The 20,176-nt window shown below is 36.8% G+C and overlaps 1 protein-coding gene across 2 annotated transcripts in view; it reads right to left on the bottom strand.

Annotated features, from left to right (window-relative positions):
* The window catches only part of LOC143256502 (potassium voltage-gated channel protein Shaker-like), a 729,617-nt gene that overhangs the window by 631,775 nt on the left and 77,666 nt on the right, over positions 1 to 20,176 (bottom strand). Inside the window, exon 1 of one of the 2 annotated variants that reach the window (XM_076513804.1) lies at positions 10,211 to 10,626. The exons of the other annotated variant lie outside the window; for it this stretch is intronic. Within the exon in view, the coding sequence (XP_076369919.1) occupies positions 10,211 to 10,296 (86 nt within the window). The 5' untranslated portion in view covers positions 10,297 to 10,626. Of the gene's footprint in view, positions 1 to 10,210; positions 10,627 to 20,176 lie in introns of those variants that run through there. 2 annotated transcript variants of the gene reach the window in all.

Here is a 20,176-nt window from a genome sequence, read left to right as displayed (position 1 = left end):
TATTATTATGATAAGAAAGTTATTGTCACATAGTGAAGTTTGAGCCACACTTATTGATTATTATTTATAGTTTCTTGCAATGAACGTTCTGTGAAGATCTTTATTTTGGATTTATGGTGACAATACTCAGGCTACGCTATCCCTTGTTTTGAACAACTCACCAAAGAGAAGACAACCAGCCAGCAATACTTTACAATCTCCCACTTACACTATGGAGTTAACAGCCGTTTTTACAATGCATCTACAGCTTAGAGTTTCAGAACTATTTTGTGATGTTTTAGAGATATCAACCTCTTTGAATTGGAAGGTACACTATCGGGCCAACACTTGCCTTATTAGAGGAATGGTAGTGCTCAGTAGTTGGGATCGGCAAGGATTCCAAATAATTCACGCAGCGAGAAAACACTGTCTCGAATTCCTAAGTGAAAAACCGACCATCCAGAGTATTGGTTTCCGCATATCATATACAAATACATATATACTAATAATACGCTAAAATGGTCGTCAACATTTCTGGTGTAACAATTCAAAAGTATCTAAAACAGCAAATTTTTCCACTTCTACCTTCCCACCTGATCATATCAGCGAGGCTAGCGCCTAGACGGTTCGGACTACCGCTACAAGAATTCTCCAGTTTACTTAACCGGTTTGTGGTTATCCGCTTTTGATATTCCGATAAAATTCCATGTATATACAGGTATAATATGAATGTTTGTTTGTTTGTATTGAATTTCTCGTAAAGCTACGGGATTCGAACCCGCGAATTACGAGTCGAGTGCCTTAACCACCTGGCCATGCCGGGCCCAGTAATAAAGCTACCATTTATTTCAATTACAATAATACCGGTTTCACTAGGTAAGAAAAGACTTAATCTATTTCAACACTGTGAAAAAAATTATAATTATTCCCATTAAAAGAAGCTATACAATTGTATACCGTGAAAATAATAGCCTGTCTCACACGGGAAAGATAAATTAACTTGTTTCATTTCTACGAGTAGGGGTGGTTGGAAATAATGCTCAGCAGTACATTGTAGCAAAGAAATGTTAGTTATTACGAAGAAAATAATACCAAAAACATTATTACAGAGTCTAGCAAAGACTTTATTATAAAGTGTTGCAAAGACACTGTTATTTATAAAAACTAGCAAATACATTGTTACAAGGATTAGCAAAGTCATTGATATTTACGAAGATTGGGCAATAGATGGTTGTCACAAAGATTAACAATGATATTGTTGTTATTTGATATCGTAGATTCTTGGGGTTGTAAGCTTTTTTATCGAACATAAACATTCATAAACAGCTGTTTATAAACAATTTATGTGAAGAATCCGCATGTTAATTAGTGCGAATATATTTAGAGCAAAACTACATACTGGGATGTCTACGTTCTATTCACTGAGGGGAATCGAATTGTGGACTGTAACATCACAAGTCCAGGGGGTGACCATTTGTGAATTAGACACGCTTACGTGGAAGAGAAATCTAGCTCCAAAAGACAATTCTTTACCCTAAATCAATATTTTAAGTTTCAGTGGCTTAATTAACGACTTTTATACATAGATTAGGTAAAATTGAAGTATGATTTAAAAAAATAATAATTTCCCACAATAGTTTAATAACCATTTGTTAAACGTTTTGAAAAGTCTTTATATAATTTGATAATTTATAACCAATTACAGGTATTTAAAACGCGGTTCTACAAATAAATGCATAAAAACAGAATTTTTATTCTTTGCCTTTCTCTTGTGGCGACTAATTTCCTCTTTTTAATTTTATTTCATTGTTTGTATTACAAATTATTATACCTTATAAACTAATTGGGTTTGTTTTTGAATTTCGCGCAAAGCTACACAAGGGTTATTTGTAATAACCGTTTCTAATTTATCAGCGTAAGACTTGAGAGAAGGCAACTAGTCATCACCTCCCACCGCCAACTCTTGGGCTTTTTTACCAACGAATAGTGGGGTTGTCCGTCACAATATAACTCCTCTCCCGACTAGTGAGTGTGATGAGGATTCGAACCCGGGACCCTCAGATTACGAGTCGAGCGTCTTAACAATCAGGCCGTGTTAAACCTATTCAGCGGCTCGACATGGCTAGATGGTTATGTAAAATTTAAAAATGTTATGTATTTACATGTCTGACAAATATACTTAATTTTGATCTATTTTGTTTGCTTAATAGCAAGGCCACTTTGGGCTATCTACTGTGTCAACGGTCAGGTATCAAACCCCTGATTTTAGCGTCGTAAGTCTATAAAGTTACTTCTCTGCCATTTTGGAGGCATTATAGTTTAATATTTTTGTATTATTCTAAGAACTCCAATGTTTCTCTATTGACTTTCACGCTGTTCACATAAGTCGGCGTGAATTTGTCCATTTTTCTTCTGTTTTTAACTGTTCAGCAAGTGTGAACGTCGTGTACATTTGATAGAGTTTACTGGTGATTTCACATAATTGTGAATGTTGCGTGTGATCCAATAGTTTTCCAAGGTTTAAAATTTTTAATCTTTGTTCAAACGCAACACAGCTTTTCTCAACACGTAATTCAATTTAGACAGCAAGTATTCATTCAGGTATTCAGTGGTATTCACGTGTAATAACCAAACAGGGAATTGAAGCGTTAAGTTGTGGCGTGCAAGTTGTAGAAATCAAGTCGAAATCATGTGGTTGGTCGAGCGTAGTTGTGGATATGGGTGAGTGTTTGAGATATGCTCTATTATGTGGTTTCATGTGGTAGAGGTATAAACCACGACCGTTTTAGAAATCTGTCATATAGCTCCTGAAACAGATGTACGGGATAATTATCAAGAGAAAACAAAAACGTATATAAAATGATTTTCTCTGAAGACCGTTTGTCCTAGAGGACTATATTTTACACCGAAGACACTTTGAGACTCATGAGCGTTATTAAGAAAAGTTTTAAAACAGTTTTAATAAATATCTTTGTTATATGTTTCCCTCTATTCTTAGCCAGTATGTGGTATCAGTTTTAACCCTAAATACAGTTACTGTAGCCATCATCTGTTCTGGACAGTCATGCGCACTTTATTCAAACCCCCAATCTAGTTTTATCGGAAGAGAAGGGACGAAAAGTGATACTAGTTTGCGATAAAGGCACTTTACGAATGAAATGTCAGGTTTTGGGTTGCCCTGTATTATACCCGAACTCCCATGGATAGAGCTTATTCCTCATGTGCTATTAAAGACATAAGGACGCACAGTTCATGTAGTTCATGTAGAGTGTTTGTTGATTTCCTACAAAGCTAATCGAGGAATACCTACGTAGACCGTTCTTCATGAGGAAGTGACAGGCTAGAGAAAAGGCAGTTAGTCAATACCACCCGCCGCCAACTTTTGAGCTATTCTTCATCAACAATTAGTGGGAGTGATTGTAACATTACAACGTCGTCGTGGCTGAAAGGGCGAGCGTGTTCGATGACAGGTTTCGATCCCGCGAACCTCAAATTACGAGTCCATTGCTCTAATCACCTGATATGTTTTGTAACGGAATTCACTGCTTAGTACTGGCTTGCTATGAGCATTTGTAGTTTGTGGTAGTCTTAAAACAACCTGATAATCATGCCTTTCACGTATTTAATGAAGTTTGTTCTGCTTTTGGAATTTAGCGCAAAGCTACACGAGGGCTATCTGCACTAGCTGTCTCTAATTTAGCAATGTAAGACTAGAGAGACGACAGCTAGTCATCGCCTCTCACTGGCAAATTTTGGGCTACTCGTTTACCAACGAATAGTGGGATTGATCGTACCATTATAACGCTCTAACGGCTGAAAAGTCGAGCATGTTTAATGTAATGGGAATTCGAGCTCGCAACCCTCAGGTTGAGAGTTTAACCCCCAAACCACCTGGCCGTGTCCGGCTTTTAGTAACAAGGCTGAAGGAAACCGAAAGACAAAAAAAAAAAAGTTATTTAGAGCTTAGAAATGTGACATGTTACACAGCGTTCTTTTCTTTATAACCATCAGCAACTGAAAGAAATTTAAATAGTCATTTTGTCGGCATAATGGCTATTTTTGAATTAGATAAATATATATACATACATAACAAATGTTAGTTTTCGATCCGCTATTAATTTTGTTTTTAAATATAACATAGCTCTTCATATGAAGCTGGCGCGTGCAGACTTTGTTTTGTTTGTTTGTTGTTACGCACAACGCTGTACAATGTGCCCTTCCCAGGTTTCGAAAGTTGAGTTTTAGCGTTGTAACCACGCGAAGGTCTGACAAGGATAAACAAATAACACAATTTTTTGATGAATTTTAATTTTTCTGCTTACTTTAGCTGAATTCATTGTTGTTTTTATTAGTTTTAGTAGCCAATGGCTGTCCTCGCTTTTCCAAAAAATTGTGTTATTCGTTTATCCTTGTAAGACCTTCCTGATTTGACAGTAGAAGGAGTAGATTAATATACTTTGACGTACGTCAGTGAAATAAAGAAATACGTTTTTGTTAGTTTTTTTTAAAAATTAAAATAGATTACTGGCTGGCCTTTTAGTCTGTCAGTTATCACGTATTGTTTGGCGTATCTCAGAACAGTTTGTGTGTAATTGCTTTATTCTTCCCTAACAGCAGAGTCAAATGTGGACCCCGCCATGGCCAGGTGATTAGGGCGCTCGACTCTTAATTTGAGGGATGCGGGTTCAAGTTCCCGTCACGCCAAAACATACTCGCTCTTTCAACTGTGGGGGCGTTATAATTTGACGATCAATCTCACTATTCGTTGGTAAAAGAGTAGCCCGAAAGTTGGCGGTGGGTGGTGATGGTTAGCTGCCTTCCCTCTACTCTTACACTGCTAACTTAAGGACGGCTAATGCAAATAGTTCTCGTGTAGCTTTGCGTGATATTGAATAGCAAACAAAAAGAGCCACACGTTTATGAATCATCTTCAGATGGCATAGATCTTTAAGCCTTTTTTCAAGCATTTATAATAAACATAAAAATGGTCAGCCAAAGAATCGCCTTCTCAGGAAATTGTTTACAGTTTATTGAATTTCTATTGTGAAAATTGGAATTTTTTCCATAGTTGAAAGATAAACCATAGCATGCTTATATCGCGTCCACAATGGAGAATTGGATCCTTAACTTTAGGTTTTAAGTTCATGAACTTTCAGCTGACTCACTGGATAAGACATTAACTCTAAAAGTAAACGACCAAATAGCACCAATAGTTTTGTGTTTCACTTAATTTGATACGATTCGTAACTACTTATTGTTTAACGGAAAGCTCTCGATGAAGCTCTAAAGCGAAACGTTTAGTGTACAGTCAAATGAAATACGAATATTAAATTTGGTGTTACAGGGTCTTGTAATTGATCGTTTCGCTTCGCAGATTCTTCAAAATTGTTCCACAAAAATACCAAATGTTGAAACGTTTCATTAAAGCAGATACCGTCACTAAACTTTGAGTGTCAAAACAAATAAAACAGAAAACTAAATTTTTCCGTTCATTTCTTGGATTAATACGTTTAAAGATTCTATAAATTTCACAAACAATCAACTGTTTAGTCTAAACTTGAAAGAAAAGAGAGAGACACGTAACCAATACGCGCTGAATAATTTAAAATAAAATAAATTGTTCAAACTTTTGCAGGAAACAGAAAAGGGTGACAAAATGTAAATGGCACGTTGGTTGGAGGAATAAACCGCTGTAACTGTAGAGATGAAATAACTCTACCAATGAACGCAAATGTTGGATTATGAAGATATCGAAGTAATGTTATGTAGAAAGTAAACACGCAATAGAAATGGCTAAAATGAGCTACTTTTGATTGGAAAGCATCTGTCCCGCTTACATTAGCTCGTCTCTAAATGGTGATATTGGTTTGATTAACTGTGTAACGTTTGATTGTCATACTCTAACGCTTGTTGGAAGTTCGATACTAGAGTACATTGCAAACGACAGTAGATTTATAATATTTTGTTGAGTTTGAAAAAATGTGTTTGTTTAGAATTTCGTGCAAAGCTACACGAGGGCTATCTTCGCCAACCGTTCCTAATTTTGCAGAGGAAGGCAGCTAGTCATCATCACCCACCGCCAACTTTTGGCCTACTCTTTAACCAACGAATAGTAGGATTGACTGTAACATTATAACGCCCCTACAGTTGATAGGACGAGCATGTTTGGTGTGACTGGGGCTCGAACCCGCGACCTTTAGGTTGCGAATCGAGTGCTCTAACTACTTGGCTATGCTGGACCAAGTTTGAAAGAAATCTGTAGTTTGTCTATACAAAACAAGCCATGACATATCATAGTTTGTCTATACAAAACAAGCCATGAAATGTCCTAGTTATGTGCGCTATCAACCCCCCTCCCACATCCCCTGAAGCGTCAAATTTATATAACATGTCTAGCGAGAACACCGAACATATTGTTGTTTATTGTCCAACATCATGACATATAGATCGAGGCCGCGGGTTAAGGCACGTCACGCAACTTTCAAAGCTTTGCTTCAGACAACCAAGCTACTGAAAAAACTTAAGGACATAAAAGTGTATGTCATACTGCAAGACTCCACCTACCGTCCTTCCGGCTACACCTGCTTTTTTGAATTTCGCTCAAAGCTACATAAGGGTTATCTGTGCTAGCTGTCCCTAATTTAGCAATGTAAGACTAGAGGGAAAGCAGCGAGTCATCATTACTTACCGCCAACTCTTGGGCTACTCTTTTACCAACGAATAATGGAATTAACCGTCACATTATAACGCCCCCGTGGCTGAAAGGGTGAGCATGCTTGGTGTGATGAGAGCTACATCTGTCTTCTTATAACCTGATCTTGCTGGGATCAACTTTTTACATAAAGCCAACTCTTTCGTACAGATTGCACTATTGATATGTAGTTTAGGGACTATAATTAAACTTAAAGGTCCACAATTTGATCTTTCAGGAGTTATAAAAACAAAGTCCTAAACCCTTTAAAAAAATTATGTAATAACTTGTAACACTTTTGTCACGCCATTTTTAAGAACGTGTAACTTTATCATCTACAAATGTCGAAATTTGGGTTTCTCGCCCAGTCTTATATGTGAATTATATAGCAAAGTACTAACGTTACTAGTAAGCAATCGTGTGTTATTCACCGTGAAAAAATTAACCAATGTTTTTCGATATTTGGTATTTTCAACCTAAATTGCACCCTATGTGACATGTGGGCTAAATTGTTGGTAAGAAACCCCGAGATTTGGGCATAGTAATTTGTAAAACAGTTGAGTGGAAGATGGAAAACCATCCAGAAGTACCTGCCATCTTTGTGACTAATCTTAACCAAATAGCGGTAAGTTTTTTTTGTGTTTTTTTTTTAAAGAGATGAACCATACGGGGCTATCTTCTGTGTCTATTGAAGGAAATCGAACACCAGATCTCAGTGCCGTAAGTACGTAGACACTCCAATGTCTCACCAAGGGGTACAAACAGCTGAGTGGACTGTCACATTTATAACTACCTACAGCAGAATGTTTGGAGAATATTTTTCGCAGCTCCAACCTTGAATTCTCTGATCCGGGGTCCGGTAGTTAACCACTAGACCATATCCGGGCCGTAACAGTTAATTAATTGCAGCTTAATTACCTGTTTCTTGGAGCCAAGGTTGCCAATGTGTTTTTATTTTCTTTCTCTAATGATAATGAATTATGTTTGACAGTTAGGAGACATTTCAGTTCTTATCAGCCAAGATAGGTCGATACGTTTACTTCAATGCAGAGAAACAGGTTTTATATCACGCGGTTTTCACACCTACATTCTATGCTTTACCAGCTATTAACACTACCAGAAGCACAGAAAAACAAAACGCGTACAATTCTACATGTTCCTTTCTCATAAATGCTTGAAATATCCTATAAGAAAAGACATGATAACAGTCACTACACGATACACGATCGTACTATCTCAGTATACGTACAAGGTCGATTTCTTAAACCATATTATCACCACGAGCAATATGGAATAGACAAAGGAGAGAGCATACAAATCGTTGAGTAATTACTTTTGAAATAAAGAGTAAGACAGCGAGAGAAAATATCATCCAGTTATTGTTTTCTGATTCTTTAACACTAGTTTCTTAATGGAGACAGTTTGTAATTACTGGCTACAAGAAAAATTATAACAAAGGAATAATTTGCAGATTTTTGCAGTTCGTGAGGCTGTGGCTCGAAATGGCCAGTTGGGTCAAGGCATTCGACTCGTAACCTGAGGGTCGCGAGTTCGAATTCTCGTCGCACCAAACAAGCTCGTCCTTTCAGCCGTGGGGGCGTAATAAAGTGACGGTCAATCCCAATATTCGTTGGTAAAAGAGTAGCCCAAGAGTTGGCGGTAGGTGGTGATGACTAGCTGCCTACCCTCTAGTCTTACACTGTTAAATTAGGGACGGCTAGCGCAGATAGCCCTTGAGTAGCTTTGCGCGAAATTCATAAACGAAACAAAAACGTGAGGCTGATAAATTAGGCTTAAAATTGCGCACGCAGTATTAAGTAAACTGTCTTAACAGTTTCGTTTTAGGTTAAATCTTAGGTGTACGAAACATGAGACGAAAGAACAAAATTTGTGTATAAACCTGATACACAACGAAACGTAACAAACAAAAAACTTACCATAATACGTAGCGCGAAAAAAAAAAGTTGATAGTTCGATAAAAACAACAACAAACATAGTTGCCTCTGTATCGCCCAATGGCTGCTTACCATAAACACGAAACAGCAGTTAGAAAATTCTGAAATTAGTTTTACAGAAACACAGTACTTGTCTGGAATTTTGACACTTTTTTTGCACGATACATTAAAATAAACAGAAACGTTTAGCGTTTCAAAGTTTTTTACACAAAACGCCGATTTGTTAAATAATTGTAAGTAATTACACGACGCTTTGAATAAATCTGAGACAACGCACCGATGAAATAGATATAAACAACCACGCTTCACCACCTGTACTGACCAGTAGTGCAAAGTTTAGAGAAAACGTTTCGTTGATTTTGTTTAAGGTACTTTTGTATTTGAAGGAATCGAAACGTAGAAGTTAAACTCGTCTCCATTTTAAGATTCTTCAGTGAATCTGTCAATAACAGGAGTTAAATAAACATTGATTTTATTACACTGAATAAAACAATTCCATGAACTTTCTTTAAGAAGGACAAACAACAACAACAAAACATGTCGACACGGTTTCCAAACATTTAACACTTATTTCTTCTGAATATAAAACATTGAAAGATACAATGAAATAAGCATTCTAATAGAATATAATCTGTTATACATAACGAAAATTTCTTTGTTTGGAGTGCGTGTGTTTGCTTATAGCAAAGCCACATAGGGCTATCTGCTGAGCCCACCGAGGGGAATCGAATCCCTACTTTTAGCGTTGTAAATCCGGAGACATACCGCTGTACTAACGAAGGGCATTCTTTGTTTGAAGTTAAGCACAAAGCTATACAAAGGATTATTTGTTCTCTAACCATCGCGGGTATCGAAACCCTGTTTCTAGGGGTGTGAGTTCGTAGACATACCGCTGTGCTATTGCGAGTCATGACGAAAGGGCGAGGCGAAATATTTCTAATATTTTGAGGCGGGTCACTGCGACAACCATTCCAGTGTTGTTTTTAAACTTCCACAAGCCCCTCCCACCCATTGGCACTGTGGCACGTCTGCGGACTTACAAAGCTAAAAACCGGGTTTCGATACTCGTGGTGGGCAGAGCACAGATAAACCATGGAACAGCTTTGTATTTAATTACATTCAAACGAACTTGGTGCAAATATTATTGAAGTAACACTTTCTATCCGTCATATACTTGTGGTAATAAAAAAACGTTAACTTTTATTAATTAACAAATGCCCTACTATGCCCCCTTCCATTTCACACTATTATTATACGATCAACAACTATGTTAGATTGACTTTTATATTCATGTCACCCCCTCTTTCAAACAGAACTCATCTATAAGTATCGACTTCACTCTGCAATCAGGTTTAAAAGTTACTTACTTATGTTTTCTAATAAACTTAGCAAAGTGATACACGATATCTTGATTCATCAATCGAGTTGGTACAGACAGCTGAATATAGAGTTTATATCATTGTATGCAATTAAAGACAAGTTTAACTGAACAGTAAAAACACTTCGCAACATTACTGCACAACAAATAACTCTAGTTTTACATAAGATAAATAAGGCAGCCATTAGACCACTGAACAAAACTTACGAGTCGTGGTAGTCTTGGAGGAACTCAGGCGGTAAAGCGTCTCCACTGCCGGATGTCCCGAACGACCAGATCCCAACTGTGGCCATAGTGAAGCTCTCAAGGCTTCATTCTACCCACTGACTACTGAACAGAAGTTGTCAGTAGACGAATTAACAATGCCTTTTGCTCTCACTGTCTCCTTTATTGTTTTGTTTTGTTTTCTCACATGACGACTTTTATATTAAGAAAGCTATCGTTATCTATATTTTCCTTGAAAAATTAGTGTAAACATTTTAAGAAAATTAATTTCCGTACAGCTTAAAAACGCATTTGATATAATTACGTAGCCGTGAAAAGAGTTTCCTCGATTTACAGTTAGCTAATTTGACACTTTCTGCGCGCAATCCACAAAGGATTGCAGCTGCACGCGCACAGTAGTACCACCGACAATGCCTCATATTAGGGGTACAACGTTCGATAAGTAGTCTGTCGAAGACAAACTGTACCAACCATGCGCATCTTAACTTCACAATAGAGGGCGCGTTCTCTGAGAGGACGAAGCAAGCCAAAAACCAGTCTATCTGCTCAGTAGAGCTATCTCAGTTGATATACGATTAATTGATTGTTCAGATGATAAATAAATAATTATTGGAATCGAAAATAATATTTTTGTTGCATTTCGGCCCATACAACCTTATTCTGGATGTATGTTACTTTAGTCATTTACCCAAAAATAAAAACCTTACTTAAACTATCCTAGTTTTTCTAAATATAACTTCATCAATAACTGGCAACTTTATGAGCGGGCGTAGAGTCTCCGAATTAAAAAAAAAAAAAGGCAAAGATGTTACAGGTTGAGCTATTAATGTGATATGTGAGAACTAAATTCACTGGTACCGTCAGAGTGATCCGCCCTCCATCCCATAGAGTGAAGCAATAAAACACCACTTACATTCTGTTAAACCAGTTATCACATTTTCTTCAACAGAAAAGACAGGTGATTTTTTTTCTTGCTTTGATCGTCACATCTGTTTAGATCGTTCGTGATAAAAATGTAAAACTCAAGAATCAGACCTAACGGTGCGGAGGGACATTGTTTTTAAAGGTTAGTTTGTTGTTGAGCGCAAAGCTACACAATGGATTATCCGTGCTCTGTTAATCAGCGGTATTGAAATTTGATTTTACATTTTCTAACGTCGTAAACTTGTATAATTATCGCTGAGCCAAGTCAATGAGGGAAAACATTTATAGGTAAACAATCACAGAAAACTTAACTTTAAAAACACGTTCATTTATTACATTTTTACTTCTATGTAGCTCGATTGTGTTGTCCTTTTTCAATCACCAAATAGTAACAGTTTAATTCTACTTTAAATTGAGTTAAACTACGAAGTCCATCTTGACCTCGTGAAGTACTTACGTTTTTTTCATTCTTTTAATACCTAAAAAAAATGTTCTGTTATATGTCACTATGGTCAAAAATTAACATACAAAGTAGTTGAATTATTTATCTGCAATTCTATAGGCCCAGCATGGCCAAGTGTGTTGAGGTGTGCGACTCGTAATCTGAGGGTCGCGGGTTCGCATCCCCGTCGCGCCAAACATGCTCGCCCTTTCAGCCGTGGGGGCGTTATAATGTGACGGTCAATCCCACTATTCGTTGGTACAAGAGTAGCCCAAGGTTTGACAGGGGGTAGTGATGACTAGCTGCCTTCCCTCTAGTCTTACACTGCTAAATTACGGACGGCTAGCGCAGACAGCCCTCGAGTAGCTTCGCGCGAAATTCAAAACAAACAAGCAATTATATAATGTTGTCAGCTTCAATGAAAATAAAATGTTGACCTAATCTTTTGTTGTTTAAATATTAAGAGCTTTACGTAACATCTTGAAGAAATAAAGTGAAATACATCGTTTAAACACCGGAAACAAATGTCAGGAAAACTTTGAACACTAATTTTTTACATGTAAAAGTTCTAAAAATGAGAGGTTCTTGATTATGTTATTTGTAAGAGTGTTTCAAATATTTCGCAAATAAACATTTTTAAAACACGTTTTGAAAACTGTGTTCCAATTGTTTGTGTTTATCCACGTTTGTCTCTTTATTTATTTTTCTCGCTATTCATTTTTCAGAACACTTCAAAACACAATACCCAGTGCTGCGAGTGTTATTAACACAATACCCACTGTTGCGAACGTTATTAACACAATACCCAGTGCTGCGAGTGTTATTAAAACAATACCCACTGCTACGAGTGTTGTTAACACAATACCCACTGCTGCGAGTGTTATTAACACAATACCCAGTGCTGCGAGTGTTATTAACACAATACCCACTGTTGCGAACGTTATTAACACAATACCCAGTGCTGCGAGTGTTATTAACACAATACCCACTGCTGCGAGTGTTGTTAACACAATACCCAGTGCTGCGAGTGTTATCAAAACAATACCCAGTGCTGCGAGTGTTATTAACACAATACCCAGTGCTGCGAGCGTTATTAAAACAATACCCAGTGCTGCGAGTGTTATTAACACAATACCCAGTGCTGCGAATGTTATTAACACAATACCCAGTGCTGCGAGTGTTATTAACACAATACCCAGTGCTGCGAGTGTTATTAACACAATACCCACTGTTGCGAACGTTATTAACACAATACCCAGTGCTGCGAGTGTTATTAACACAATACCCAGTGCTGCGAGTGTTATTAACACAATACCCACTGCTGCGAGTGTTATTAACACAATACCCAGTGCTGCGAGTGTTATTAACACAATACCCACTGCTGCGAGTGTTGTTAACACAATACCCACTGCTGCGAGTGTTATTAACACAATACCCACTGCTGCGAGTGTTGTTAACACAATACCCACTGCTGCGAGTGTTATTAACACAATACCCAGTGCTGCGAGTGTTATTAACACAATACCCAGTGCTGCGAGTGTTATCAAAACAATACCCAGTGCTGCGAGTGTTATTAACACAATACCCAGTGCTGCGAGTGTTATTAACACAATACCTAGTGCTGCGAGTGTTATTAACACAATACCCAGTGCTGCGAGTGTTATTAACACAATACCCAGTGCTGCGAGTGTTATTAACACAATACCTAGTGCTGCGAGTGTTATTAACACAATACCCACTGTTGCGAACGTTATTAACACAATACCCAGTGCTGCGAGTGTTATTAACACAATACCCACTGTTGCGAACGTTATTAACACAATACCCAGTGCTGCGAGTGTTGTTAACACAATACCCACTGCTGCGAGTGTTATTAACACAATACCCAGTGCTGCGAGTATTAGTTAGTCTACGCTATATTAAATAATTTATCTAAAATAGCGAACAATTCTTAAAATATAGATTGTTAGTTTGCTTTTGAATTTCGCGCAAATTTACACGAGAGCTATCTGCGCTAGCCGTCCCTAATTTGTCAGTGAGAGACTAAAGTGAAGAGAGCTAGTTATATCTAGCTATATCTAGGCTACCTTTTGAATAACGAATAGGGGGAATGACCGTCACATTATAACGCCCTTAGGGATGAAAGAGCGAGCATGTTTGGTATGTCAGGGATTCGAACCTTCGACCCTCATATTACTAGTCGAACGCCGTAAACACCTTTCCATGCCAGGCCAGATAAAAGGGAACCAAAATTTAAAAAAAAATCTTTCATCGAAGCTACAAATCAACTTGTCTTCGAGATCTGAGATATTTTCAAAACAAATGCACGAGCTGATCTCGACATTCAAGTTGTTTGCACCGAACGATAGAATGATACCTTAGCAACCATTTCTTCGATTTTTCATCAAGAGCTCGTGTTCTCTTTGTAGACTTAAAGGAGGGAGAAAAGTTGCTAGGGCGTTCAAAGTGGGTAAAACATATTCTACATTTGTTTGTATGTGACGTGGCTTGAGACAACACTAAGCCTAATTTGTGAACAAAACGGTGTTTACCATTGCGTTTCTGGAAAAGTTTCCTTTACATCCGACTGTAACTCGTTCAGAAGACCAACCGTAACGGCAGCGCCATTATAATTGTGGGCAACCAACGTATGTTCGTAACCGTACTCGTGAATTATGTGTTAGAAAACATAGGTCAGTTCTTCAACCGATTAATCTTCAGAAATGCTCGTGAAGTCCAAAAATATTTTCTGCACTTTTCCATTTTGTAACATAACGAAAAATGGAAGACAGTTGAGAACAATTACTCACATCAGTCATCGGTAAGTATGGATTAATGTTTTTAATTTTCCATGATACAGACTTACATCAGTCTTCGGTAAGTATGGATGAATGCTTTAAACGATGTTTTTAATATTTCGTCATACAGACTTACTCACATCAGTCATTGGTAAGTATGGATGAATGTTTTAAACGAAGTTTTTAATATTTCGTCATACAGACTTACTCACATCAGTCATCGGTAAGTATGGATGAATGTTTTTAATTTTCCATGATACAGACTTACATCAGTCTTCGGTAAGTATGGATGAATGTTTTTAATTTTCCATGATACAGACTCACTCACATCAGTCATCGGTAAGTATGGATGAATGTTTTAAACGAAGTTTTTAATATTTCGTCATACAGACTTACTCACATCAGTCATCGGTAAGTATGGATGAATGTTTTTAATTTTCCATGATACAGACTTACATCAGTCTTCGGTAAGTATGGATGAATGTTTTAAACGATGTTTTAATGATACAGACTTACTCACATCAGTCATCGGTAAGTATGGATGAATGTTTTAAACGATGTTTTTAATATTTCGTCATACAGACTTACTCACATCAGTCATCGGTAAGTATGGATGAATGTTTTAAACGAAGTTTTTAATATTTCGTCATACAGACTTACTCACATCAGTCATCGGTAAGTATGGATGAATGTTTTAACCGAAGTTTTTAATATTTCGTCATACAGACTTACTCACATCAGTCATCGGTAAGTATGGATGAATGTGTTAAACGATGTTTTTAATATTTTGTCATACAGACTTACTCACATCAGTCATCGGTAAGTATGGATGAATGTGTTAAACGATGTTTTTAATATTTCGTCATACAGACTTACTCACATCAGTCATCGGTAATTATGGATGAATGTTTTTAATTTTCCATGATACAGACTCACATCAGTCATCGGTAATTATGGATGAATGTTTCAAACGATGTTTTTAATATTTCTCGTACAGAGTCATAACATGTTGAATTTCAACGTAATTTCCTTTGTTTCTTAGGCTCGGCATGGCCAGGTGGTTAAGACACTCGACTTGTAATTCGAGGGTCGCGGGTTCGAATCCCTGTCATACCAAACTTGCTCGCCCTTTCAGCCATGGGGGCGTTATAATGTAACGGTCAATCCCACTAATCGTTGGTAAAAGAGTAGCCCAAGAGTTGGCGGTGGGTGATGATGACTAGTTGCTTTCCCTCTAGTCTTACACCGCTAAATTAGGGACAGCTAGCGCAGAAAGTCCTCGTGTAGCTTTGCGCAAAATTAAAGAAACAAAACAAATTATCTAAATGTATTAATATTCACAGACGTTTTATGTCATTCAAACTTCCTAGTTGTACACATAAACCGTTGTACTTTTACTTGTAAAATACAAACGAATAACGACAGATAATCCTTTACAACTAACGTTCCAGTTTCTATTTTAATTCGATTTTTATTGGTTGCCAATTTTCCTTGAGAGTTTCAACTAGGTGGCGCAATCTAGTAGAATATCCTCTATTAAAACTGCGCTAGAAACGAGTGGATTTTGACACCATGTCCTGAACCAGACATGATAATCAGAGGTCTTAGTTCTATATCTTATGTACTGAAGTTATCTGGCCTCAATTCCTAATTTTCAGCAACTGCCCCATCAACAATACCTTATCAACAACACCCCATCAACAATACCTTATATTCTTCATGAAGGAAATGAATGTCACTCTTCTGACGCATCAACGTTTGTGGACTAGGAAATATTGGGTTTTACCGTACGGTGGAAGCCATACGGTTAGTTGAAGCTATACTGAAATCTGTTGTATTTTCCAACACCACAAGATACTGTTTAATATATTAAATATGTCTAATTACACTAGAGTTTTAGGCTACACGAGTTGAAATATTAATATTTTGTGGGAAAATAAATTCCAGGCTTTTGTTTAAAAAAGAGGTCACTAGTGTCAAATTTATATTCTTGCAAAGAATAAAATTGTAAATTTATTAATAATTATCTTCAGTCTTCTACACAAGAGATCCATGACCATGTTTATTCAAAACACATCTTGTTAACATGAACAGTTTAATATGTTTTAAAAACAAACTGAGCGACTAGCCGTCCCTAATTTAGTAAAGACTAGAGGGAAGGCAGCTAGTCATCGCCACCCACCGCCAACTCTTGGGCTCTTCTTTTATCAAAGAATAGTGGGATTAACCGTCCTATTATAAAGTACCCACGGCTGAAAGGGCGAGTATGTTTGGTGTAACGGGGATTCGAATCTGCGACCCTTTAATTACGGGTCGAGCTCCCTAATCACTTGGTCTCATTAGGCCTATTTTGAAGCAAAAGACAAAATATATTGCCATTATATCATAGAACCATTTGTTTTCTTACTAATACGTATACCTTTCCACGTTATATCACTGGTATTGTATCGTGTTATGTACATTCAAAATAACTGAGCTCTGATTTGGGTCAGTAATAATTTTATTGTTTGATGAAGTCTTAGAGGCCATTAGATCGGAATTTCTGGGATTTTTTACTACCTCTGCAAAAGTGTTAGAGAAGCTCGTTTCCGAAACCCTAAGTTATTTATCAACATTTTTATTTAGGAACTCATTTCTTATTTATGGTACGACCTTTGTTAGCTCAAGTGAGCCATTCATTTAGATTAATTTGACAGTGGAAAGTTACTAATGATTCTTACAACTAATTTACTATAGTTATATGGACTGAAACTTGAATTATTTTCATCAAATAATTTTAAAAAAACTGGTCAAAGTAAAGTACAACCTTACAGTAACATGTTATGTCTAAAATAATTCCAAAAAGTAACGCATACACGTCAAGTTGATGGAGAACATTTCAGAATTGTACTTTAACACAATAGACATAGGAAAACACATCGTTTAAACCGGGATTAGCTTGCGCCGAACATGTTTATTTGTTTACGTTTTTTTTTAATTTCACGCAAAGCTACATGAGATCTGTGATAGCTGTCCCTAATTTAGCAGTGTAAGACTAGAGAGAAGGCAGCGAGTCATCACCACCCACAGCCAACTCTGAGGCTACTCTTTTACCAACGAATAGTGGGATTGACCGTCACATATAACGCCCCCACGGCTGAAAGGGCGAGCATGTTTGGCGCGACGGGGATGCGAACCCGCGACCCTCAGTTTACGAGTCGCACGCCTTAACACGCTTGGCCATGCCGGGCCCACTGCATTTGTACAACTTTACTTCCGACTCTGACATGAACGATTGTAAACCCATAGAAATTGGGTGAAAACTTGAAGTAAGAATAGCGCATTTCATTTCCTTATTTCAATATTTGTGCAGAACTTGTAGGCTTAATAAGAATCATTAGTAACTTTCCACTGTCAAATTAACCTAAATGAATGGCTCACTTGAGATAACAAAGGTCGTACGATAAATAAGAAATGAGTTCCTAAATGGAGATGGAAACCTAAATTTGTTCTTTTAAAGCACGAATTGTTTGTGTTTCCGGATGAGAATAACAAGTCTCTGGCGACAATCATAAATATTTACAAAAAAACAAACAATCTATTCTTCATCTATAATTAAATATATAGTTTTGTTGATAAATAACTATATATTACAAAAAAACAAACAATCTATTCTTCATCTATAATTAAATATATAGTTTTGTTGATAAATAACTATATATTTACAAAAAACAAACAATCTATTCTTCATCTATAATTAAATATATAGTTTTGTTGATAAATAACTATATATTTACAAAACAACAAACAATCTATTCTTCATCTATAATTAAATATATAGTTTTGTTGATAAATAACTTAGGGTTTCAGAAACGAGCTTCTCTAACACTTTTGCAGAGGTAGTAAAAAATCCCAGAAATTCCGATCTAATGGCCTCTGAGACTTCATCAAACAATAAAATTATTACTGACACAAATCAGAGCTCAGTTATTTTGATATAATGGCAATACATTTTGTCTTTTGCTTCAAAATAGGCCTAGTGAGGCCAAGTGATTAGAGAGCTCGACCCGTAATTTAAAGGTCGCACGTTTGAATCCCCGTCACACCAAACATGCTCGCCCTTTCAGCTGTGGGTACTTTATAATAGGACGGTTAATCCCACTATTCGTTGATAAAAGAGTAGCCCAAGAGATGGCGGTGGGTGGTGATGACTAGCTGCCTTCCATCTAATCTTACACTGCTAAGTTAGAGACGAATAGCTCAGATAGTCCTCGTGTAGATTTGCGCGAAGTTCAAAACAAACAAGCACTTCAAATTTGAAAAGGCGCGAAACGCCCACAAACAAACAAATTATTTTTTATAGTTTCTAAGGTTTTAATGCCAGCAACAGTTATTATTATAACTCTGAAGTAGTCTTCGGAGAATTTCTTTAATAACCTGTGACGAGTAAAGGCATACGTTGAAAGATTTGCAAGATGTCGGTTGTGAAAAGAAACAAAGAACAAACAAACCTGAAATCGGCAGCAGTATAAGTGAAACTTAATTATCCAAGTCTTACTAGTGAAAGTCTGAATGTAAACTCAATAACTCTTTCACCTGTTTTCAGTCGCAGATCATTCAATACTTGCACTTTGAAGTACAGAGACATTAACCACTAATATTAAACCCTTTCAACTATTATCGTTAACAGCTGCGCTTGTTTAACAAGGGCGATCGATATTCGTAAATGGATAAATAGTTATTGTACTACTAGCCATAGCGAAACGTTATGTGAAATAAAAAGATATTTTATTATTATCTAGAGGGTAAAGGGTTTTTTAACCGTGGCATAGCAGCTCCTAGAATTGTTCTGAGAATTGTTTTTTCAAGTACAAACCTTTATCTCACAGCTCCATCTTTTGCTAAATTTAAGATATAATTATAACCGCGGCTGCTGAGGATTCCCTCCTGTTTTTACTAACTTTAATCCCGAAGACTCTAACGAAGAGAATAAAACAGATCAATACACGTGAAAATATCATCACTGGTTAAAATCATCAGTGAGGTGGCGCTTCGCTACAAGATTTCCGAAAACATTTCAGTTTTGGTATTAACGACGGGCCACGTATCTGAAAATAAAACTGACAGAATTTTTGGACAAGTAATGAAAGAGACAAATTAAAACTAAAATAATCTAATTTCGAGACAGAATAGCAACTGCAGCTGGTCATTAATGTTTCCGTGGCGACAAAAGAAAAAAATTCTACGAAACCACCTCTCAACAGAAACAGTTTTGGAACTCGTTAAGCCTTATTACTGGTACTTGAAACCGCCATTTTGTTTTTTTGATCACGAATTAGTATGAATGAAACAGACTTCAAAAGATTCAGAAACTCGAGCGATTTCGAACTGGTGACTATTCTTCTTCGGAACTTAAAAGACAAACAAACCAAGAGCCAATTATTTTAAATCGCTTATTCTGTGAAATTTAAGTGAAGTCAACTAGAGTAGTTAAGAAATAAAAAAAGGACCGAGTTTGTGAAATGTAATAATTTTTTTTTCTGGATTTTTCCTGACTGTTTTAAATATTAAAAACACAGAAATAAAAATAGTTTGTTCGTACTTATAAGTACAAAGATACACTATGGGTTATCTGTACTGTTCTCACCACGGGTCTCGAAACCCGGTTTTAGCGTTGGAAAATTAGAGGCGATCAGACTAATTTTTTTTTTGAGCAAAGACATTGGAATATTTGTTGTGTCTACAACAAGGAAATTAATTCCGGATTTTAAGGTTTGAAGTCCGTAAACTTACCGCTGTCCCAAG

Source organism: Tachypleus tridentatus, chromosome 7, assembly GCF_004210375.1.
Source record: "Tachypleus tridentatus isolate NWPU-2018 chromosome 7, ASM421037v1, whole genome shotgun sequence".
In the NCBI taxonomy this organism is placed as follows: Eukaryota; Metazoa; Arthropoda; class Merostomata; order Xiphosura; family Limulidae; genus Tachypleus; species Tachypleus tridentatus.
This window is presented reverse-complemented; position numbering and strand designations above follow the sequence as displayed.